Below are 25,569 nucleotides of genomic sequence, written 5' to 3'. Positions count from 1 at the left end.
TTAAAATTGCTAACAAATCCGCGAATATTACTTTATAACTTCTTACAATATATATAAACAGACTATGAGTGTTTTATTTCTCACAGCATGATTAACAGAAATGGAATTTAACGATGGAAATAATTCTAACTATTAACCATAACTATGCGAGTCCGACTGGTACTCAAAAGTTTCTATTTAAAGTTTACAAAACATCTGTAATGTTAAACAGTAAAGAATTCAAACGCAATCACCATAGTAGTTAATACATTTTCTTACGTATCCGTTCTTTTGAAAAATAAAAGACGAAAATCTTGGAAAAAATGCATCCAGTATATTTATTGATGATAAACAGATGTCATGAGAGCTAATACTGATGATACGTGTGGGCTGTAGCTAATAACAATTGGCAACGTCTTTATAGATTTATTTGAATATTTGCATATTGCATAGAAACTGAAGGGGGATTTAACCGATTTTGCACATTTTGTACTGATTACTTGTAGAACTATGGTCTACTTCCTTATTAGTACTATTATAATAGACCTAATCCTAAAATCATAGATGTGTCATGATATGACTGTTTAGTCTACAAAATCTTACTTGGACATCACATGTTTGTCTACATTGACTAATCGCATCGTAACAATTAACATGTCAGGAGTTTCTAAAGAACACATTCAGGCTGAGGATAGAGCAATATATTTAATGTGAGTAAAAACAAGTTATACAGAATGATCACACCTGCAAAGCTCAGCCATGCCATTTGATGAATTGAATTCATATTCCCCCACCTTCTCCAATGTTGGTCTTTTCTCCGTGGTAAATATTGAATATCTATTTTCCCAGTTATCTCGTGTTCAGCTTTGGGAATTGCATGGTTAGAGCCAAGTATTAAATAAAGCGCTTATATTATTACCATTATTATAGTTATCATATAGAAATGGAGAAACCGGTGAACATGTGACGAAATGAAACATAATATACGTATAAAATAATATTTTCTTTAAAAATACAACAAATAGATTGAATATATCTTTGAAGATGTAGAGCTTTTTCGTTTATCTAATACACGAAAGTATAATTTGTTATTTAGTAAACTTTTTTTAACCGAAAATAATGACTGAAGGTATCTATAACAAGTAGTAATTGTTCTGTTCACTCTAATACATATATCATTTTGAATATTACTTCTAAGCATCTTTGACATGTATAATAAACTTATGACTTATTGAACCTGTTGTGTATTTATGGCTCACAAGTTATTACGTAATTTGTTTGCCAATGAAAATACGACTTATCCGCTCTTGTAAGGTACTAAACCAATGACGTTCGTTTGGTCTGATCAGCCTAGCGTCCTATTGATTCGTTGCTCGCCTAGCCAGTCCAGTTGATTCCAGAATGGTAATAACAGCCTCCACTATGCGAATCATTAATTTCAGATATACTGGGTTTATATATCAAACAAACAGACCGCAACACACCAAAAAATAAGAAATAACATTCATACACTAATAAGCCAAAAAGTGGCTGTGAACGTGGGAGACGATAGTTAATAAACTGAACATAATTTAGGAACAGTAAATCGTATGACGGAAAGCAGATGTAGCAGTAAATGCAATGATACTCTACATTCTATTCAGCAAGATTTAGGATGAAGAACAAGTACCAACAGACTGAAAAGAAGGACTTCTCGTCAAAATATATAAAAAAGGCGATCTCCGCAAGTGTGATAACTACAAAGGCGTCACTCTCCTCTCAATACTAGGAAAAGTCTTCAACAGGGCATTGTTAAACAGAATGAAGGAATCCGAAGACGCCCAACTTCGTGACCAACAGGCAGGATTCCGTAAGGATAGATCATGTACAGACCAAATCACAACACTACAGATCATTGTGAAACAACCAACTGAATAAGGTTCATCACTCTACATCAACTTCGTTGACTACAAGAAAGCATTTGACAGCGTGGACAGGACAACACTATGGAAGCTCCTTCGACACTACGGCGTGCCTCAGAAGATAGTCAATATCATACAGAGTTCATATGATGGATTACACTGCAAAATCGTGCATGGAGGACAGTTGACAAAGTCGTTCGAAGTGAAGACCGGTGTTAGGCAAGGTTGCTTACTCTCACTCTTTCTAGTTCTCTTGGTGATCGACTGGATCATGAAGACGTCAACGTCTGAAGGGAAGCGCGGGATACAATAGACATCTAAGATGCAGTTGGACGATCTAGACTTCGCAGATGATCTGGCCCTTCTATCCCAAACGCAACAACAAATGCAGGAGAAGACGAACAGTGTGGCAGCAGCCTCAGCAGCAATAGGTCTCAATATTCACAAAGGAAAAAGCAAGATTCTCCGGTACAACACAGCATGCAACAACTGAATCACACTTGATGGAGAAGATTTGGAAGATGTAAAAGCCTTGACATATCTAAGCATCATAATTGATGAACATGGTGGATCTGATGCAGATGTGAAAGCGTGGATCGGCAAAGCAAGAACAGCATATTTACAACTGAGGAACATCTGGAACTCAAAACAACTCTATGTCAACCAACCAATACCAAGTTCAGAATTTTCAATACAAATGTCAAGACAGTTCTACTGTATGTGGTGGAAATTTGGAGAACTACGAAAGTCATCACCCAGAAGATACAAGTGTTTATTAACAATTGTCTACACGAAATACTTCCGATGCATTGGCCAGACACTATCAGCAACAACGTGCTGTGGGAGAGAACAAACCAGATTCCAGTGGAGAGAGAAATCGGGAAGAATTGCTGGAAGTGGATAGGACACATATTGAGGAAAGTACCGAACGGCGTCACAAGACAAGCCTTCACATGTAATCCTCAAGACTAAATAAAGGGGAAGAGGAATACCAAAGAACACATTACGTCGAGAAATGGAGACATAGATGAGAAGAATGAATAACAATTGGATAGAAGTGGAAAGGAATGAGTAGGACAGAGTGGGTTTGAGAATGGTGGTCTATGCTCCATTGGGGATAACAGGCGTAAGTAAGTAATTAAATCGTATAAAAATAATTTATAGGTCAAAATGAAGCTTATATTGAAAGGAATATAGATATAGATATAATCTAATTACTGAATAGTTGTACCATATGTATATATAGATAATATTAGTCCATTAATAGGTCTCAGAAGTTACTCGTAATTTAATCTTCACTCGTATATAACAGAACATATTCTCTTAAGCTTCCAATAATCTACATATAATTAACATTTATTATTCATTTCTTTAAATACACTGATTATTTGTTTATAACGCTGTATTTATATATATATATATATATATATATATATATATATATATATATATATATATATATATATAACTCTTGTCTACCACCGTACCATAAAATAAAGGTTGTTAGAAATATCTCGTCTCCGTAATTGAAATAACAATCCTTATGATAATGATTATAATTAAAATTGTGAATAAATTCATGAATAAATAAAATTATTCCACTGTAACAAACCAATGCGGAAAAAAAGAAAGTTTATGAAAGATTAATTACACTACTTAATTCATGCTTCAGTAGTTTTTAAGTTTGTCTATAGTGAAAATTAACTACTAATACAAGTATATTTGTTTATGTACGTATTTCACTATGGAATCATATGAACAGATGAAAAGATTCAATGAATTATAATTAACTATTGGAAGTACTCAAATTTTCATTTCTACAAAAAAATTGTAAAAGATTTAAACAAAAATTTAAGATGATGAAGAAGCAGAATCAATGATTTTCGTTTAATCGTTTAAAGATCCCCATCAGATTCAAAGAATAGTATTTGAATGAAGACTATTCTTCTTGATAAATTCTCTTCAAGTTCTACAATTCATATATCCAAATTAATAACCCAAATAGTAGCCAGGTTAAGGGTAAAGTACATCGTTTAGAGTTAAAGCATGTGAATTTAGGATTGTCAAACAAAATACAATAAAATTGTTGATATTGATACTGACTAACATAGAATGTTAACTGGAATCTGCGTATATGTTAAGTGAAAATTTAAGATCCATGATCAGAATAAATATGGATCAGATAGGGTGAGAAATAATAATGCAACTACAATTCGGTCAAATGTTTAGTGGAAGGCTGTATTATGTGAAAAAAAGATCTAATAAGGAGGGATAAATGCGGATTGAACGAATCATGTATAGAGGGGATCAATAATGATGTTTAACCAATAGTAATAATAATAATAATAATAACAATAATAATAATAATATTCCCTTGGTATTTTTGCTTGTATCTTCCAACTGAGGTTTAAGACTGAAATTGGTCAGTCTGTTAATAATACAAAGATTTGTGAATAAAGATAACAGAGATAAATACGAAAGGTGATAGTCAAATTAGGTCATTCAGTAGCTAAGATTACTATTGATTAATTAGCCTTGATGCTGGCCAGGGGAGGAGGAGTGGTTGAAGATATTTCTTCAGTACGCATAGTTCCGGTTTCTTCATCCGGATGGCTACTGATATGTTTAAGTAATCTTTGAAATTTTTATAAACTTATCAATATAACTTCTTCTGAATGTCTCAAAATAACATTTTCAATTATCTCAACTGAAATTTGATTTTCAACCCTAAGAATACAATTTATGGACGACTTTTTGAGTGACCCTAAACTGACCTTGAGAGTGTTCACATAATAACTAGGATAAAATGACGATTATAAACCAGTATGAGAAATAAAAAATTATGATTTACAGTTGATGGTTAAGGTTAGGAATTAAATTTAGGATTTTCATCACGAACCGATATCAGCTATAATGCCAAAACTCTATATATCCGAACGAATGAATGAATTTCGCGCTAAAATCCAAAACCTCTTATCTTATACGTGATTGGTTCGTCCATAAATTATAGTTTCGCCATATATTCTTGATTTGTTGTCGTTGTTGTTGTTAAGTTCTAATTGTAACCTGTAGTGTTTCAAAATCAAAATAATCAAATAAGTTTCAAACTCCTAGAAAAAAATGAATTTGATTAAAGGCTGACGTGAACATATATTAATATACTATAGTAAAGATTCAAACAAAGTTGATAGACTGTATAAAATATTATAAACCAAAGAATGTGTCAAACTGTTGATAATATAAAAGAGATCAAAAGGTTAGAAATAGATAGTTATATAGTAATTACGCGCTAATGATAAATAAACAATAAAATAGATAAAGCTAAGTTAAGTAAATGTTATTTTATTTTACTCATAAAGAGATGTAGAAGATGTAGAATCCTTCACATACATGGGAAGCATCATCAATGAGCAAGGAGGATCCGATACAGACATAAATGGGAGGATTGGCAAAGCAAGGGCCTCATTCCTACAACCGAAGAACACATGCAACTCAAAACAACTTTCAACTAATATCGAAGTCAAAATCTTCAATACCAACTTCAAGGAAGTTCTACTGTACAGAGCTGAAACGTGGAGAACTACTACAGCTATCAACAAGAAGGTAAAAGTATTCATAAACAGTTGTCTACACAAGATAATCAATGTTCATTGACCGGATACTATCAGTAACAGCACGCTGAGGAAGAGAACAAACCAGCTTCCATCTGAAGAGGAAATTAGGAAAAGAAGTTGGAAGTGAATAGGACATACATTTCGGATTTCACCAAACTGTGTTACGAGACAAGTCCTAACATGGAATCCCGAAGGGAGGCGGAAAAGAGGAAGGCCAAAGAACATATTACGTCGGGAACTAGAATCAGATGTGAAAAGGATGAATAACAACTGGAAAGAGCTGGAAAGGATTGTCCAGGACAGGGTTGGATGGAGTGTTCTGGTAAGCGGCCTATGCTCCTTCACGAGGAGTAACAGGCGTAAGTAAGTAAGTATAAAGACAGTCAAGAAATATGGCTATGATGTGATATGATAAATGAATGAAGCTATTAAAAGAAAATTATTCAATTAAATCTAAGCTATGTTAATAGTATGTATTACTTACTTACTTACGCCTGTTACTCCTAATGGAGCATAGGCCACATAGTTGTATGTATGGTAATTGATAAAGGCGTTTTTGGCGTTTTTCTAGCGAGTTAGTGTTCTACGGGATAGGGTCGCTAACCCCATGCCCAACCCTCCTCCTTTATCCAGGGTTAGGAACCGGCAGAAGCCCCAGAGGGGCTCCAGCCGGAGTTAAATTGATAAAAATTTCGTTTTAAATAAATCATGCTAGCTTTTCGAGGTTTAATGAAAAATCATGATTTGCAATTAAGAGTGACTGCAGAAACAGATGGATTCCAATGCTCATTGTGAAACATTTGATTGAGACTGGTCATATGGTTGACATCCAGTCAGCATTTGTAGTGTTATACAAAAGCCTTCAAGAACGTATACTAAGGTTTATTGAAGCCTTGACCATACACAAACTGAAACTCCCCTCTCTTCCTTTTACGGCCTACTTTTAATCTGTCTAGGTGACCTTTTATTCTTTTATATATAAATGTTCTTAACAACTATATGTATGATCAGATTGTTCGAAATGTATTGCACAAATATATCACATAATCTTAATAAATTTCGTCTTCTCGTTGCATTATCAAAATTTATCAAAGGGACTAATTGTTTGAAAATAGCTTTAATGAATTTTACGAAAATTAGAATTTGATATATTATGTGATTACATATCTTTAAACAACCTTAAATTACTTGTCCCTTTAAAAATTCTTAAAGATTTACTCTTATTATGTACTAACAAAGTTCAGTTCATTTTTGAAGGTGAATACTTTCGTCAGATTGTTGGGGTTGCTATGGATAGTCCTCTAGGACCATTATTAGCAGATGTGTTCATGGCACATGTTGAAAATCTGGCTGATGACCTGATCGAAAACATGTGACTTTATAAGAGATATGTGGACGATATATCAGTTGTTTGTGTGAAAAAAGAAGATATGTACGGTTTATTAAATAAACTCAACACTCTTCAAAACCATATTAGTCTCTCATGTGAAGAGGAGAAAAACGATAAACTTCCCTTCCTAGATATACTCCTGAGTAGACGAGATGGTTCAGTAAGGCGATCTATTTTTAGAAAACTAACGTGGACAGGTCAATACATTAGTTACTATAGTTATTGCCCTGTGCAATACAAACGTGGTTTGATGAGGTGCCTATTCAGCAGGCTTGATCGTGTCGTCTGAAATTCATAAATAGATGGAAAGTCCATGGTATAGTGAGACCTACTGTAGCCTCGGTAGAGAAAAAGCCTGTCTACATCACCTTACCATTCAGAGGTGATTCAAATAGCCTCTTATTGAAACAAAGACTTAAATCAGTCATCAACAAAACGCATTGTACAACAAAGGTCATTATCAAAGAAAGAACAAGGTGCATGCTTCACCCAAAACCTAACTGACATGAAAACGATTGTGTCACATCCCATTGTGTTTACCAATTTAAATGTGTGTGTGGTCACACATACATAGGGAGGAGCAATCGTGATCTCAAAATTAGAGTGTATGAACATATACCAAAATGGTTGCAGAAACAAATACAATCAAGTAACCCAACAAGAGTAGAGGATAAACATCCATCATCCTCCATCGCTAAACATAATCGGAACAGGCCATAAGCTAAGTGGATAACGCGATCACGTTTGAAGCGAACGGTACTGGGTTACAGTCCCGGAGTGAACATCAACTCTGGGATACAGGTACATCCAGCTGACGAATACTAAATAGGACGAAACGCGCGTCCTGGATTCCACTGCTATCCACTATCCGTTTTTGTTTATAATGCTTGTGAATTAAGGCACTAACGAGGCAATCCTCACAGGATGCACATGTGCTAACAAATGACTGATCAATTGCAGACCTAAACATCAATGGGAAGATTCAAGTAAAATAATACCAAGTGAACTTCTATCTATTTATTCTATATTTAGTTTACATGAAAACTATTTGTATAACAAATTAGAAATTTCTGAGTTGATATAATTTTACTGTATCATTTAATGGTCCCTAATAGTATAACTCAATCTTTAGACGATTGTTTTTTTTTGTAAAGTTAAATCATTTCACTTATATATTACTATGAAGCTGGTTTATCTAAGCGTGTGATTGTTTTTCTAATCATACTTTGATCATGATATGCATCAGTAGAAAAGCTATGTGAATTCATCCATTGCTTGATGCAAACAACAAATCTTATCCATAATAATAAAATGGTTTTTCAGTCTAATGTCTATTGTGAATTCATAAAGTTTCATTTGTTTTTCAATATGATAGAAATTAGCAACATAAAGCCAGTTATGAATATAGATTGTATTAATTAATAACCACTTTATATTATAAATTGAAATTTCAGTCAACGATTCAGCCACCTATTTAAATAACTTATTTACTTACTTACGCCTGTTATCCCCAATGGAGCATAGACCACCATTCTCAAACCCACTCTGTCCTACTCATTCCTTTCCACTTCTATCCAATTGTTATTCATTCTTCTCATCTATGTCTCCATTTCTCGACGTAATGTGTTCTTTGGTATTCCTCTTCCCCTTTATTTAGTCTTGAGGATTACATGTGAAGGCTTGTCTTGTGACGCCGTTCGGTACTTTCCTCAATATGTGTCCTATCCACTTCCAGCAATTCTTCCCGATTTCTCTCTCCACTGGAATCTGGTTTGTTCTCTCCCACAGCACGTTGTTGCTGATAGTGTCTGGCCAATGCATCGGAAGTATTTCGTGTAGACAATTGTTAATAAACACTTGTATCTTCTGGGTGATGACTTTCGTAGTTCTCCAAATTTCTACCACATACAGTAGAACTGTTTTGACATTTGTATTGAAAATTCTGAACTTGGTATTGGTTGGTTGACATAGAGTTGTTTTGAGTTCCAGATATTCTTCAATTGTAAATGTGCTGCTATTGCTTTGCCGATCCTATTTAAATAAGCTACTGATCATAGTTTGAAAATCAAATAACTCTTACTTTTGTTGGTTTTTAGCTTCTTGGAAAAACCTTTTTCTTTTGAGCTCGATCAATGTATACTCAGCGTTTTCCTAGGTAGAAATCTATAGATTTCCTCTCCACCATTCCATCAATATGTAGTATTCTATGGTGATTATTTAGTATTTGTATTCTACATTTTTTCTGAAACTTACACTGTTATACACTTAGTTTCTTTGATTATTTTTAACAGAGGGAAATCAGCAACAAGATTTATAGAGTATAATAATCAGTCATTCAATCAGATACAACGTAGGAACAAGCACATCCATGCATCGGTCCAAGTTGCCATACCTCATTAACACAGAAAGATGAACACCGGATTCATAGGAGTAGTTAAGTCAATAGTGGTAATGTATAAAAGAAAGATTGTATATAAGGATATAGTACAGAAAGAAAGAATTAGTACGTAGAAAGAAAGATATGAAGCGATTTTAATGTCGTAGTTTAAGGGAAGACAGAGATTGTATACACCTACGTCAATGTGGTCGATTCTAAACCATGTCACCAAGAGTCTCCGACCATTGGTTACGATAGTCACTCGGACCCCAACCAAGTAGTCTTCATCTATCAACATGGCTCAGACCAGAAGTGGCCTAAGTATAATTCATTCTTGTTTATCTTCAAATAATTTACAGCTACAACAACTCACGGGAAGAAAGGGGAATGGTTAAAATTACAAAACCTTTATGGATACCTTCATACACGTTGAACATGGTAATGGCTAACTGGATTCTTCAGTTTAGTGAATAATGAGTTGACGTTTAAAGTGACAGAGGCTGAGTTTAAGTATTGGTATAAATATCAACACTGGGATTCATGTCATCCAATTGACAAGTACTAACTAGAATGAAACACAAGTCCTGGATTTCAGTTCTTCCCAGATACTAAATACACTGGTATACTTTATTTAAGAAAGTTAAGACAGAAATTCAAAATGAGACAAAATTATGGAGGATTATTACATAAGAATACAAAATCTAACCACGTAAAGTAAGGCAGATAAGATGAATAGTGATTATCAAAAAAAGTAATAATTACATAATTTCACTACATGATTAGAAAAGAATGAATTCTATGTATAAAAGTGAGTGAAGCACTATATATTAGTTTCAACTATAATACATAATAGTTTCACAGTATTTGGGCACCGAATTAATGTGAGACATTAAAGATATATTTCCTTGAAAAAGCTTGGACCAGATTGCCAGATGAAACGTTGGATTTACTTCAAATTCTTTCACTGAGATTTTATAAATACATTCTTCCTCTATAATGCATAATGTTTTATATGTGTAAGTGATATATCTTATCAATCTGATTAGGTGTTTGATTACGAATTTTCGTCAAACTTCATTCATAAGAATAATGTTGATTATTTGGTTTGAACCATATTATGAATTGAATATTTAGGCTACTTATAAGTGATAAAGAGAATGATAAAATCCATTTATGTTCTGTATTACTTAGATTTATTTGATGAATTACCTTTGAAATTACTATGAAAACTAATGATCAGGTTGACTATGACTCAAATTTTTATCATGAACATAACTTGATATTAGTATTCACACTTTACACTCTAGTGTTTGATATCTTACAATGAAAATCAACTGTACAACACATTTACAAAATAATCAGCAAAGCTTAACAATAAACTAGATTATCAAGCTTTGCCACGATTTATAAATTGTATAAGGATGGGATCAAGCTAGAGATTATTGATTGATTAAGCATAATAATGAGGACAGCTGACAAACTCGTTCGAAGTAAAGACTGTTGTCAAGCAAGGTTGCTTACTCTCACTCTTTCTAGTTCTCTTGGTAATCGACTGGATCATGAAGACGTCAACACCCTGAGGGAAAGCATGGGATACAATGAACAGCTAGGATGCGGCTGGACGATCTAGAATTCGCAAATGATCCGGATCTTCTGTCGCACACGAAACAACAAATGCAGGAGAAGACCACCAGTGTAGCAGAAGCCTCAGCAGCAGTGGGTCTCAATATACACAAAGGGAAAAGCGAAATTCGCCGATACAACACAGAATGCAACAACTGAATCACACTTGATGGAGAAGATTTGGAAGATGTAAAAGCATTGACATATCTAAGCATCATAATTGATGAACATGGTGGATCTGATGCAGATGTGAAAGCGCGGATCGGCAAAGCAATAGCAGCATATTTACAATTGAAGAATATCTGGAACTCAAAACAACTGTCTGTCAAACAACCAATACCAAGTTCAGAATTTTCAATACAAATGTCAAGACAGTTCTACTGTATGTGGTAGAAATTTGGAGAACTACGAAAGTCATCACCCAGAAGATACAAGTGTTTATTAACAATTGTCTACACGAAATACTTCCGATGCATTGGCCAGACACTATCAGCAACAACGTGCTGTGGGAGAGAACAAACCAGATTCCAGTGGAGAGAGAAATCGGGAAGAATTGCTGGAAGTGGATAGGACACATATTGAGGAAAGTACCGAACGGCGTCACAAGACAAGCCTTCACATGTAATCCTCAAGACTAAATAAAGGGGAAGAGGAATACCAAAGAACACATTACGTCGAGAAATGGAGACATAGATGAGAAGAATGAATAACAATTGGATAGAAGTGGAAAGGAAGGAGTGGGACAGAGTGGGTTGGAGAATGTTGGTCTGTGTCCTATGCTTTATTGAGAATAACAGGTGCAAGTAAGTAAGTATGCATGGAATAATTATTTAATAGTAGTAAGATTTGTGTATAATTGAATATGTTTTACTAAAATGATTGTGTTATTGTTTTTGGTGGATGTATACAAATTTCGTCTTACATCGCCTTTTATCTTCTATCCATCATGTGAATCTCCGTTTTTTTTTCTGGTTTAATTTGCAGTTATAACAAATCTATTCAGTTTTATTTTTCAAAGAATTAGCAATTACATTTATCGTTAGTTATGATCGGAAGAAATAATCACTTTTATGCATGATACACATATTACAATTAGATTGCTCAAAGTTTTTTTAAACTAGTCTCATCTGATGGTCCATAAAAATAGATCGATTTAAATTCTATCGACTATATGGCTGCGTATCTGCGTAAAATAGAATCCTTTGGCATTGATATGAACTAAACTTCTCAAGTGCTTAGCACGAGTACAAGAAATGAAGTCTGTCTGTTGACATACAGAACTAGTCGACCAAACTGTGGAAACCAACTAGTCGAAAAAGCCACCTAAATAATCCCTTATTCTTATGTCCACCGGAATATGCTGCTTGGTTTGCGAAAAATATTGATATCGTTTATTACGCTATATTACTGTTATTTTATTATTTATTTTTCATTCTCAGGAAATAATAGATATGACCGTGCATGTACCATATAGTGCTTGGAGTGAACAGTGTCGAGCACTACTTGAAGTTCATTCAAAACTAGATGCTCTTTGCGTTTGCGATCATGGAAGTCGTGTACTAGGAAGTGCATTTAAAATCCCGGAATTCGCGGTTAGTTCGACTGATCTTAATGCATAGTATCTTTTTCGAAAAAAATACATTATCATCAATAATTGCAATATTATTTATTAAAATGATTTATTTGGTTAAAAAGGTGGTGTTATAGCGTTAAGTTACGTTTCATTGTTTCTTCTTATTGAATTCTTTGTTATTTAGTAGTTATTATATATATGTTCACCTTGATAACAACATCGAACAAATGGAGATTTCTTAGTTATAACTGGAGATGGGTATTTTGCTAATACACAAAACATGATTCAAAGAAACTGCATGTAAAGTTTGTTTGCATGCTCTATATTCACTCTTTCCCTGCTCAATCTATTTTGTGTCAATTATTTTATACTACTTGTAAATATTCAGTAATATTCAGTAATCATAATTTCTAAGCATATGGTATATAATAATGTTTATTCTGTGATATTCCGAAGTATTTAAATAAACAGACAACATTCACTTTATTTACTATTGTATTTACACCTCAGGTTTTCGTGAATTCCCTGAATTTTTATTTAAACGTGACAGTTTTCGTATGTTTTGTCCTTCGTCTCTGATTATTGATAGCCGTTACTTACTTTAGACACACCATCTATCTGTTACTTAATCTGTCAAAGCCTTTTTCTTTCTATTCATGCATAAGCGTCAGTCGCTATAGATACTTTCAGATTCCGGGTTATTATCTAATTTACACATAAATTGTAACAACGAAACCCTTCTTCATATAAATGGTTGATTTGAACCTCGATTTCATGCGCATCACGGCTATATAGCTGGGCCCTTCCATAGAATTCAATCTTCTGAGTTATCATCATTGACAAGTGGATGTTACTGTGTCAATTCCAAGATCAATTTTCTTTTAATATTTCTTGTCAAATAACGAAGAGTATTTATCATGTCCATGTTGTAAGCTATCTGTTTTCGTGTACAGGGCCAATTGATCTACAGTGTGTATCACTAATATTGGTCTTAAGTAAAAACGCAAATAAGGATGGCGACTAATGGATACTCCGATATATAACACAAGACTTTATATCTTGCACAGGTCTTTAGTGAAAAATATGGAACTATCTAAAATCTCCCCGATGTTTTTTGAATAACAGATTTCGAAAACCTGTAGGTAAAACGATTCCTGAAACAACTAATTATACGACTGACCTATAAATAATAATGTGGAATTATCTATCAGCAATTAAACTTAATATATGCATTCATATTGTACAGTTTTACAATCCTTAAATTTCATCATCGAGTTGAGTGTTTTGGTTTATTATACTGAATCCACCTCGTTTCATAATTTATACACAGATGGGTCCAACAAATATTGAATGAGAATGGTGCTCTTTTCAAATTTATTGAGATCTAACGTGTGATTCACTAGATCACAGTTTCGTAAATCAATAGTACCGAGTTAATGACATAACACACAGGCATTGGACTTGATTGTATATGAAGTAATAAGTGTCGCTTTTTGAGTAATCACAAACAAAGATAAATAGTAAAACGTTCATCACTGGGTGATCAACAATTTTTTTAGGTGATATCAGTTTGCGAAGATGAAATCGTTTTCCAGATGTACAAAATCTCCACCAAAACAACTATACCATCTAAATTTGTTTCGTATGGTGCTAATCTGACGTCTGTTAGATAAATATTGAATGTGGATTACTAAATGGTCTAATTTATCTGTCAGTAATCTAAAAAATGATGTGGTTTACTCTATTAGTAGGTTTCTGTTTAAATACTGATTGAATTCAAACATTTAAGTTTGGATCCTAAGAGATAATACTAACTTCTGGTTGGTTTTAAAAGTAATGAACAGTAAATGCCGCTAACAGTACACAGAAATACCTATATGGACAGAGTTTAAGAAACGGTTATAGTTTAATGCATTATCAAGTCTTTTGTTTAACGTTAATGGATACTAATAACTAGAGCATACAACTGGTTACCGTTTGACAATCAATTCTTGTATATAATTATAAACAAAGAATTGTTTTATTCGTCAAATTAATACAAGATTAATTAGCATTCCAAATTGTCTGTTACAACTGCTATACACCACATATAAGATATAGAGTAGAAGAAAATCTATAGAATATTTATACTTTAGTTGAAACAACATACTTCATTTTATTCACAAAATATACTCGAATGTTCCTTGGTTGTATAACTGTAGAATTTTGATGAACTCTGATCTGTTCCAATAGGTATACTCTATGAAACAAAGCGTAAACTGCTCAATAGCTTTATATTCTCAACTCCCCGATTAGGTTTCTTTTAACCCTACTTTTTAAGAGTGAAATATTTGTAAGAGAAATTTAAGAAATGTCAAACTTACCTAATAAAATAAATAATTTAGTGTTTCAATGGTTGAAATCATAAGTCATTTAAAGCTAGACCACCATGAAAAAACTGAACAACCGTTTCGTCCTATTGTGGGACTCCTCGACAGTGCGCATCTACGACTTTGCCTCGCGAGATTCAAACTCAATGCTCCCAGGTTTTCCATGATGATTTAGTTTCAATTAGTTCATGATCTTAACTATTGAAATTACTATAATATCCACATAAAGAAACCCCTTTTAAAGATTTCGTATATCAAATTTCTTCACTTAAATATAGTTGAAAATGTAAATGTTTATTATAGGAATATTTCATATTATATTTTGTTAACATTCTATTTTCTTCATTATCAGTGTAACTTTATTTCTATCGAAATTTAAAAATAGTTATTAACTTTCGATAAACTTGACCGATTCACTTTAGTTGATATCCTCGTTATTATTATTATTATTATTATTTTATATATTAGAGTATAACTAATTTGAGTACAAATCAAGTTCGTGCTATACGTTTGGTTATGGCAAAAATTGGCACACAAAAACTAAATATTGATTTTTTAAATGATCGTTTTGTTGTTATTGATGCAAACAATGAAATGTTATCAGCTAAATCTGGTAAAAAAAGTTTATTTGTTGAATTAACTAAAACATGTAAGTTGATAATATATAATAATTTCATAATTAGAAGGAGTTTTTGTGAAGATTTAAGTAATTTCAATAGTTGAGATCATGAGTCAATTGAAGCTAGACCATGATGGAAAACCTGGAAGCACTGGACGGCCGTTTCGCCCTAGTATGGGACTCCTCAGCAGTGCTCATCCATGATCCCGCTCCGTGAGATTTGAACTCAAGACCTGTCAGTCTCGCACGAGAACGATTAACCTCTAAACCAATGAGCCGGCATCCAACGGTGTTAATGTCTAACTTCAACTAATCCACAAAATTAAGCGACACATCCACCATTGTCATCAGTGAGTTACTATCTCACAACAGACACGTTTGAATTCCACTGGTCACTGCTTCTTACTAGAATTCAAGGATATACATAATTATCCTTATTTCTTTTTATTCAAAACAACAGTTTTTATTACATGAGTTTTTTTATAACACTTGAAAATTTTGATGTCTAACTATCATTATATTATCATTTATGCAGATAAAAAATTATGCCTTATGTTGATCTTCTGAGGATTGTATCAGTGTTAACACCTATATTCACAATCATAATCTCAGTATTTTAGTTGGACCGAGAAGTGTTTTCTTACTAGTAAATACCCTTAAGTTGAATTGGATCTCGATTACATATCGGTTTACTAATTTATCTTAAAGCATTTGTCAGTATGTAGATGACTAGAAGATAAATATTAATTACTATTTGATCAAATAATATAGCTCACTGTAAAATGTTACCGACGAAATCTAGTTGATAGTATACGAGAAGCCATTTTATTGACCGATTCTCATTACTAGTTAGTAATTTAGTTTAAAACTCCGCCTGGAGCCCCTCTGGGGATACTGCCAGCCCCAAGCCCGGGCAAGAGAGTAGGGTTGGGCATGGGGTTAGCGACTCCATCCCGTAGAAAACTAACTCGCTAAAAAACGCTAACCAAAAGCTTAGTTCAAATATATATGCGTTTTCGAAGTTCTGTTAATGAATAATGAAAGCTACAACACAGTAATAAAGAGATTATATACATAATTAAAGTTAGAGATGGTTAATTGACCAATTGGACTATAAATGCTTATTGACAGTGATAAGTGAAAAATATGTAGCACATGCACAGTCATTACCTACGTTTGCTTACATATAAGTAATTGGGAAACGTTTGGTAAGATCAGGGTTTACCGTTGGTTCATTTAATCACTGACCTTTTTTGTTAGACATGACAGTAATATACACTTCAGCAAGGCAAATGAAATACTTGGTACCAGTTAAACTACCATTTTATGTACATGAAATGGAAAATCCGACATAATAAATGTCAAGTGACTGAGCGCCATTGTCCGCTTTTAAACCAATAGAAATCACTTACTGACTTTTAAAACCGAGGTAAATTATAGCTGAGCAAGATTGAAAGCAATCTGTTTCCAAACTTATAAATTGAATTTAAACCTTTTTATAGAGATAATTTTCAATATAGTGCAAATATTTGAAGTTGTTTAGATATTACTTATTTTGAAAATATTTGAAATATAGAAACCGTAACCACTACCGAGGAAATGACATGCGATTCCACTGTTGAAAACCTACTATCCTTTAAGTTTCACTATGTTTGGTATGTTTATAAGTACAAATAACAATTTTGTTCATCCGATTTATTTGCTGTGATGTGTATATGTAAACTATCAAGTAAAACTAGAAATAAGTAGTTCAAAAATCTGTTTAGTTTTAGCTGCTCCGACAAGCAGTTTGTTTGATATAAAAAGAAATGTACTTGACATACGAGATTTTGTTTCAATCAGTGCTTTTTTTCTTTTGGTTTATAGTATGTGTATTCGGTTTGTCAATGGATACAGAAACTGAAAATAAACATGCAACTGCGCTTGAAGCAATGCGAGATATACAAAAGTATTATGAAGATGCAGAATTTTAGTTTATCAATTGATTACTTATTATATATGTACAGTTGACAACTACATATCATTTTTCTCATATTATGATAATTGTGAAAGCTTGTTTCTAAAATGTGGACAATGTAAATAAGAATTATTATATTTTTATTTCCACGCTATGTATAAATTTGTTTCTTATTATTTCATCGGAAAAATTTGAAGATAATACATACTGCAAATGAATGAGAATAGAAAATAAAATGAAGAAAACAATTCTCTTCCGGTAGCTCGTATTCAACCGGATTTCTTTTATGCATGTTATGCAGAGAATCTCTTTAGTTTACCTAATCATAGTATGTTGGTCAATGTGAAGATAACTAGTCTACACATTGACGACTAGAGTCTTTTATAATTCATTCTAAAACTCTAGGATTTTTAGCCTTTATACTTATTGATAAACTTAACATCTTTTAGAGCATGTGTGACTAGTTTCTTTTTCCAACTCAATTAGTTTGGTTATTGTTCCAGAATATTCAACTGATATAATGGTCAAACTGAAGATTTATTTTGGACTGACGTCAGGTAATGAACCGTTGAATTAACTGGAATTTTGGTATTAAACCATTATATAAAAAATTAAATGCTTCCTGGTCGTCGATAGATATAAAAAAATAATCGGTCTACGACCAAAATTATTCTCGAACCGGTTTAGTGTTCATAAACTATTAAAATTAACTAATGATCACTCGTGGAAATAAATAACTTTTGAAACACAAGTTCTGTTTTTCTATTTTTCGTAATATTTTAATTTGTGTTAAGTCGATAAATAATGGCAGTATTATAAATTTCTTTAAATCATCTATTGTTGGGTAGCAATTACATATACTTAAATTCACCCTTACAATTTAATTGGTTTTCTCCATATGCGGGTCTGAGTAATATTCGGGGAAACTGGTTAGTCAGAAACCATATTTTTCCACAAAGCTATAGATGTGTTTGGAGCCCTTAGTAAAAGTTCTTAAAAACCAAGAAGACGCTGAAAAAAACCTCGAGTAACCAGTGCTACTCAAAAACTCAAATGAAGATTCTAGAACAAAAGAACAATATTCTTACTATCTTGGATGGACAGTTGTCGAATTCGCCATCAATTTCAGCACGTCCAACTGTAGGATCTAGAAGCTCTTGGTTACAACTAAATACCCTCGATTCCGATACACAAACTGACCTTCAAAGTAAACTCCTTCCATACTTCTTGCCTTCTCTTTCTGGTTCACGTTTTAAGAAATGAGACGCTCGAGTACTGAGAAATGGTTAGGAATTCGTCGCAAATAATCAGACTGGTGGAACTTGTAATCATCGACATGGAATGACGTCCTTGTCCTTCAGAAATATTCATACTAATGAAGATAAAATTATAATTTGTATCACTATTGATGAAATCGATTCACGTATAGTGAATGTCAGAGCGGCTTATGCCAATCTGGGCCATCGTTGGCGCCTTCATGATGTCAGTCTGACTGTAAAAGGCCGGATCTACAACGCGTCGGTGAGAGCATTTTCGCTCTATGCTTATGAAACCTGGTCTCACTGAGTTGAGGATGTTAGACGACTCTCTGCGTTTGATCATTGTTGTCTCCGAAGGATTGTCGATATCCAGTGGCAACACCATGTTAGTAATGCAGAGGTTTGGCATCATGTGTTCGGGCGCAGAGACGATAATCCAATCAGATGGTGTAACGCAGTGGCTGGAGACGTTATCAGATATGGCCCAGAATAAAAGCCAGTGACGGTCCTGATGTAACCTTCTTTTACTTTCTACATAAAAAGTGACCGTAACTTCCTTAACTGAAAGAATTCTTTCTGGTTTTACCCTCCGGTTCCCCCCATTATTATTATTATTGTACTACCATACACTAATCCGTGGTCGTTATTGTTCTCTTTTTTCCTTTATTCCCTCTCATACTCACCTTACATTCTTTTTCTCTTCCCATTCTCATCGTCATTGTGTAGCGCATGTATATCTGGTGCCCCCTTGTACCAATATTTATGTGTTCAAATAAATATAAATAAATAAATAGACTATTGAAATCCGGTTTTAAAGTTTTCTGCTAGAAAAGTAAGCTTTTCCGACTCTCAAGCAGTTAAATGATATTTGTACTATATGGTTTAACTAAATGCAATTACTGGTACTTATCATAGTTTTCCGTAATGTATATAATGAAGTGGATTGTGTTCCGTGGTTGTAACAATAATAACTTTCGCAATAGTATATATAGTATGTTGTTGCAACACCTCATTCCTTTTGTATTATTATTAGCATTTGTGTTTATATTTACTGAAAGCTGAAATATTATGTTTGCGTTTGTGGAATATGGTATTTTAAAATATTCTCAGTTTAAGTGACATTCTCGTGGGGGGGGTGAATGGTCTCCAGAGATCAGTAATTCAGGACCTGTTCGACAATTGGCGTTGACCTTGGAATAAGCTAGATTAAAATGTATGATCAGGCATCGAAACAGTTTTGTTAACCACTAGTGCAGATTTCACACCTAACCCGATAAAGATTTTCATATTTACTCAAGATGGTGTCGGTCCACACAAAATATTGGGTTACATTATATTGGAGGCATTGTTAGATTATCCTGAACTCAGGTGTATATAAGCTATCAGACATCTGTGCACTGTTTCACGTAAATATGGGTGCCTGTGTCTAGTGTAAAACACGAAAAGAGATATTTCCTAAGGTAGTCAGGGTGCAAAACTAGCAAAAATGAAATAACGAGTTTTAGAAATCTTATTTTGACTTTTTTAATCAGCTATATATTATTTTAGAAGTTCTAAACGAAGAAAAACAAGGGATCAGCTGGTTTTAACTAAATATACCCGTTGTCCTGTCGTTTATTATTAATATTTAATCTGTTTGTAGTATCAAGGTCTTACAATTTGTCGTTTAGTCAGATGTGACGTAGAATTTGGCACATTTGTACGTCAGTTTACCATACCACATCAGCACAGAGAGATGTGAGAGTAGTATATGTAGTACAAATATTAGTGGCAATAGAAAGGATATTTGGCAATGTGAACAAATTGAATACATTATTAGCTATATTAAAACATGAACATTTTTATTAGTTTGGCATATTCGTTCAATGTTCTTTTTCAACTTTGTAGGTGCATATAAAGTTCAGTGTTATGTTGCTTTATAATTATTATTTAACTACCAAACCTTTGGCAGCTAAACGCATTTTTGGTCGCCTTTCAGTATACAAAGTGAGCATTATCATAAAAAATATACCTAATGCCAAAACAAACGGCATCATTATTTGAATAACTGGTGTTAGCTTTGATAAAATCCTTGCTAAAGAACTTTGTGGCAAAACATCTATATAAATTATACCTGACCAATCAGGATAAATATCTGAACCATTGGGAATCGAGTACGCATCACCATGTATGCATATTAAACTATGTAATTCTTTATACTGTGTCTTGTTCAATGATACGGTCTCAGCTACGATAATATTATAAGCTGGATCAATTCTATATCGTCCACGTGTTTCACGTATTAATGTTGTGAAATTGACTTGTTTTAATGTAGTAATTAGATATCGTAATGGTGTTTTGTATTGAATAATAGTAGTGAAATTATATGCAGTTTTAATTAACTTCATTAGCTCATCAAAATTATCTGGTGCATAGAACCACGTTATTGGTTTTTCTACTGAATTCCTTATTGGGCATGTGATTATGAGGGGTTCACCTTCATTTACTTGTATCGCGATTCGTTTAGGAAGACGTGACAGTTTATTCAAAGGTGATTTGGACAATGTAGTAATATTGCTAAAATGAGCAAAAATATATGCATAGATTAACATAATTTTCACTGTGTAAAGTAGATATTGTAAATAATATGAATTGACCGTTGAATCCTTCTAAATCGTTACACAATCTTTCACCCCCTACTACGTTTTAGTTGAATATCTACTGGAAAACTCAAAACAAGCATTTCGTAGTAGTACCTAATAAATGAAGCATACCATAAAGCTAGTTAGTGTGTAGCGAACAGAATGGATGAGAACATACTTCACTCCGTAAACTAAATTCGCAAGAATAATGTCTTTTTATCAAAGTCTGTTGAACTTTATGTGTAACCTGACATGAGAAAATAATGAATAGGGTTTGGATATGGGAAAGTATCACTTATTGTAGCCTGACAGCTAACATATATTTGAAACGTTCTACCACTTTCATAAATAACTAACTAAATAAATAAATAACCTTTCTCCGCCATTTTGTCACTCTTCTTTCTTTATTCTACAATATTTTACTTCTACCGTACTGGACATTTCTTATCCTACTTAATTTCGATCCCAATCCTATTATATTAACAGTCGCACTGTTAGCCTTATTGCTCATATTTAGGTTCGAATTTGAATACTATATGTTTTACTAGTTTCGTTGAAGATTTCATTTTCAACTTAGTCTTTATGTAATCGTGAATCACTGTAGTTATAATAATCAACACATTCTTAGTTATACCGACATTATAAATACTTCTGTTTTGTTTTTTAACTGCTTAACATTAGTGTATCAAACCTATTCTATATATACCTCTCAAGTTGTATTTTAAAAATTGTTGCAGCTTTTTAATATAGCACTGTGTAAATGTAGGATTTAATTTTACTTAATACTTTGGTCTAACTACAGAAACATTGAGGATCGTACTCGAGACTTTAAATAAACTTTTGTAAAATACATAACCAACCAATGAAATCAGTCACATATTTCAAGTTTTATTTACATTTGAAGCGCACTTACTTAAAACCTGGACATTCCCTTATACATGATCTTATCATTAGTTCACTCGGTCTCAACTTAATTTCCTTTGGTCCATATTTCAACATCGAACTCCTAATTAAGTGAGAACGGCAAGGCAAACCTGGTCCACTGAACAGTTTTAAAACTTCTTCAGTTTCAACAGCCAACATATGTGGTTTGATTGAGTGGAATCGATCAATGGGTGTGACGTGACAAATACCAATTCTTATTTGCATGCCACTTTCAGTAAATGAAGAGTTTTCTTTTGGGGTGCATGGCACACACTCTGACCATGAATTCCAGTATGTATGTAGTTTCAAGTTATTTTTGATCAAATGTTGTGTAACTAAGGATTTTAAGTCGTCATCATCACCATTAGATGTATTTCCTGAAATTAGTTCCGGTTTCTCTTGGATAATTTTCAGCCGTGAAAACAGATTTCGAAATGGTTCGTCTCCAGGTTTTAACACTGTTACAGACCATGCTCTAATTACTTCTCCTTTGAAAATGCACCTGTAGATTCCTGTGTGCTCAAATTTTGCATTTTTTATGCGAAGGATAGTTTCACTAATATAAGTACTTGTTGTACTTGTTTTTATCACGCTTGTCGGTTGACCAGGCTTAGTAACCGTAAAATACAATGATGACAAATTTCGTGCTTTTAAGTTAGCCTCTTTGGTAACTTCTGCTTTCAAGTGACCATCATCATATAGCAGAGGAAGAGCACTTAAAAGCGAAGAGATGTTTTGCGAAATTCGTTTGCGTAACCTGGCAAAATAAGCAAATTTATAACAGTCGCCTACATCAGTTTGAACAAATAAGGATTATATAAAATATGTGTGTAGTGTGACACTAGATAGTTTTGAATTATGTTGTGGAATTATTAGTTCCTCTTAGTTACAACACGCAGTACCTTCCTAACAACGATAAAGACAAGTCTTAGGATATTTTAAAACGTATGTATCGTTAATTAGCGTGACGCCAGTATGTTACTCTGCCTTACAAGGTAGTTTTTTATGAAATAAGACATTTGAAGATGAATTTATTAATGTAAAAAACCACAAATAGTACGTAATGGTACGCGACACATTCTTATTATTTTGTAGTAACTTGTTTATTCATTGATATACGGAAAAGCGCACAGCAGTAACAGGAAGATGTAGAGGTATCATATAGCTGCTATGGCTCCCAAAATACAAAAGTATGCTCAAATACTGGTGATACGATCTCGGTTAACTTCTAGCACACTAACTTGAAACCGTTGCTAGAATCAGAGAATACGCAAATATATATTCATGCTAGCAAAACACTGTTTTTACACTGACCTATAAAACTTTACCGCACGAAATTTTACCACGGTTAAGCTTGAATCAAACATTTTCCATAATCAAACATTACTAATATGATTTAGTCATCTAATTTATAAGTAGTTTGAGGTATACTATCTCAGGAAGCGTAAAAATTGTCCCAGTCAGTTTTATGGATGGACTGATGGCAACCGTGTATGAAGTTAGATTATGTTGACACTCTTTGGATTGCTATCCTACCTTCATCCTCCTCATTATTATTTCAAAAAGTAATCACGAGGCCCCGTTAAGTTCTTTACCAATGAAACTTGAAGTTCGAATAGATATATGTAACAATGAAGTCTCAAAAATATTGTACTGTACCTTATCCAGAATGATAGACAATGATAAAAATTCGTTGAACCAGTCAAATATTCTAAACTTTTGGAGTTAACGGATACCCACAAGCTATTTAAGACAATGTCACAGAGCATCAGGCAAGGTCTTAACATTCGTAAGCAACAAAAGAGGAACTTAACAAATAAAGCGAAAGGTTGTATTTAGAATAATTTTATTTTGGGGAGGAATGATAAGTCATCCGAGTCGAATCACTGTTTTGATTAATGTAAGATGGTTTCAAAAATATAAATGTGCACCTCATGTAATATTGTTTGATCTTAGTATAAATATTCTAAGCTACTTTCTAATTTGTGTCTAATTTACCCATTGTAAGTGTAAATAACGAGTCATTGAAAATAATATTCAATCCAAAATTTTTAAGTTATTCAAGTCTACACCACCTTTAATTATTGTAAGTCATAAAAGGCATACCTGGTTTGTGAGTTCAAACCTCACAGCAAAGAGATAGGTAGAGTTAATGTCTGTACTTTTTTCACCTAACTTTGTTTCTTAATACAAGTTCAACCGGCACTTCGTTTCCAACAATGAGACAAGCGAGTAATAGAATTTTTCAGGAGATAGTTTTGAGCCGCTCGTTATTTGTTGGAGCCACCCTCCGAATAGCGTAGTTAGTGCTAAACAAAACTGGTGTCTCAGAACAAGCTCACAGACGTATATCGATTTTTATCATACCTTACATTTTCATTGAGGTCCGCTCACGGTCAGATCGGAATGGGTTACATAGAACCCGTACCAGAATGCACAAATCACTAGCTCTGAACACATTATCTCTGGCCAGGACAACGGTCAAGTTTTACAAGAACTGTAACAGTAATTCCTTACATGGGAGAGCTTAGTAACCCATATGAAACCTTACTCTGTCAACTCTTAGACTTGATTATCAGACTGCCTTGATTTCATGTTTGACTTATTTCTGTTTATCGCCCATTCCTTTCATCATTAGATGCACACCCATTTCGTGTGCTTAGTCAGTCGTTTTGTCACATTTCCTCTCGTTTACTCTGTTAAGAACTCTCTAACACATACAGTTACTGCCCCTGCCTGAGCACACAATATGCCTCTAGTTCGGACATAAACTTACTAAATGTCAGGCGTCACATTATATACTCTCTTTAATAACATCCTGGATATTTTATTTGTTTGCTAGGTTTATATGAAATACCAATTTGCATATTATTTTATAAAATAAAAACACGTACCGCAACCGAAAATGACTTCTCAATTTGTAATCGAAATAAAAAGTATGAAGTTAAGAGTACATACCGTAGACGAATACGTTCCAGTGAGGTAGGATACGGAGCTACAAATAAATTAGTATCACTGGCATAATGACTTTGAATACTAGTTGTTTCCACCCTCGGGATCAACAAACCACTTTTGACAACGCCAAGCTCGCACATTTCTTTACCTTTGAAGCATTCGGAACATACATTGCAACTTAAAATAAGTCCATCACCTTCTGTAAGCAAATAGCTTTCGTAAACAGTTCGGTGAAATAAGCTTGAGCAATTAAAATGAACGTCCGAACTTTTGTAAAGTATAGAATGAATGTACGGTTGAAAAAAAATTGATAAAATCAAAATAGTATCAGTCGGTAATAAAAATTCGCGAAACAACATTCTACCCGGTCGTAAGAGCACATTAACTTATGATAACTTTTGGATTGTT

At 33.5% G+C, this 25,569-nt stretch overlaps 2 protein-coding genes across 4 annotated transcripts in view; one reads left to right on the top strand and one right to left on the bottom strand.

The window, feature by feature from the left end:
* Positions 1–20,663, top strand: part of LAMC1_27 (Laminin subunit gamma-1) — a gene marked incomplete at both ends in the record, with an annotated part of 26,891 nt that extends 6,228 nt beyond the window's left edge. Inside the window, 5 exons of one of the 2 annotated variants that reach the window (XM_012936613.3) lie at positions 5,099–5,136; positions 5,240–5,483; positions 12,324–12,476; positions 15,295–15,475; positions 17,312–17,418. In XM_012936613.3, the coding sequence (XP_012792067.2) occupies positions 5,099–5,136; positions 5,240–5,483; positions 12,324–12,476; positions 15,295–15,475; positions 17,312–17,418 (723 nt within the window). Of the gene's footprint in view, positions 1–5,098; positions 5,137–5,239; positions 5,484–12,323; positions 12,477–15,294; positions 15,476–17,311; positions 17,960–20,548 lie in introns of those variants that run through there. The other variant, XM_051212411.1, reaches the window with a different exon arrangement.
* Positions 20,472–25,569, bottom strand: MS3_00004488 (uncharacterized protein; the record flags this gene model as incomplete). Of its 2 annotated transcripts, XM_012936626.3 has the most annotated exons (3): positions 20,472–21,217; positions 22,196–22,963; positions 25,165–25,520. In XM_012936626.3, 3 exons carry the CDS (start codon positions 25,518–25,520, stop codon positions 20,587–20,589), a joined length of 1,755 nt encoding a protein of 584 aa, XP_012792080.1. In that variant the 3' UTR covers positions 20,472–20,586. The 2 variants fall into 2 exon arrangements, with proteins under 2 accessions (XP_012792080.1, XP_051072592.1); XM_051212410.1 differs by lacking the exon at positions 22,196–22,963 and having other exon boundaries at positions 25,165–25,569.

Source organism: Schistosoma haematobium, chromosome ZW (assembly GCF_000699445.3).
Source record: "Schistosoma haematobium chromosome ZW, whole genome shotgun sequence".
In the NCBI taxonomy this organism is placed as follows: domain Eukaryota; kingdom Metazoa; phylum Platyhelminthes; class Trematoda; order Strigeidida; family Schistosomatidae; genus Schistosoma; species Schistosoma haematobium.
The sequence above is the reverse complement of the archived record's forward strand: the minus strand, read 5'-3'. Positions and strand labels throughout refer to the sequence as shown.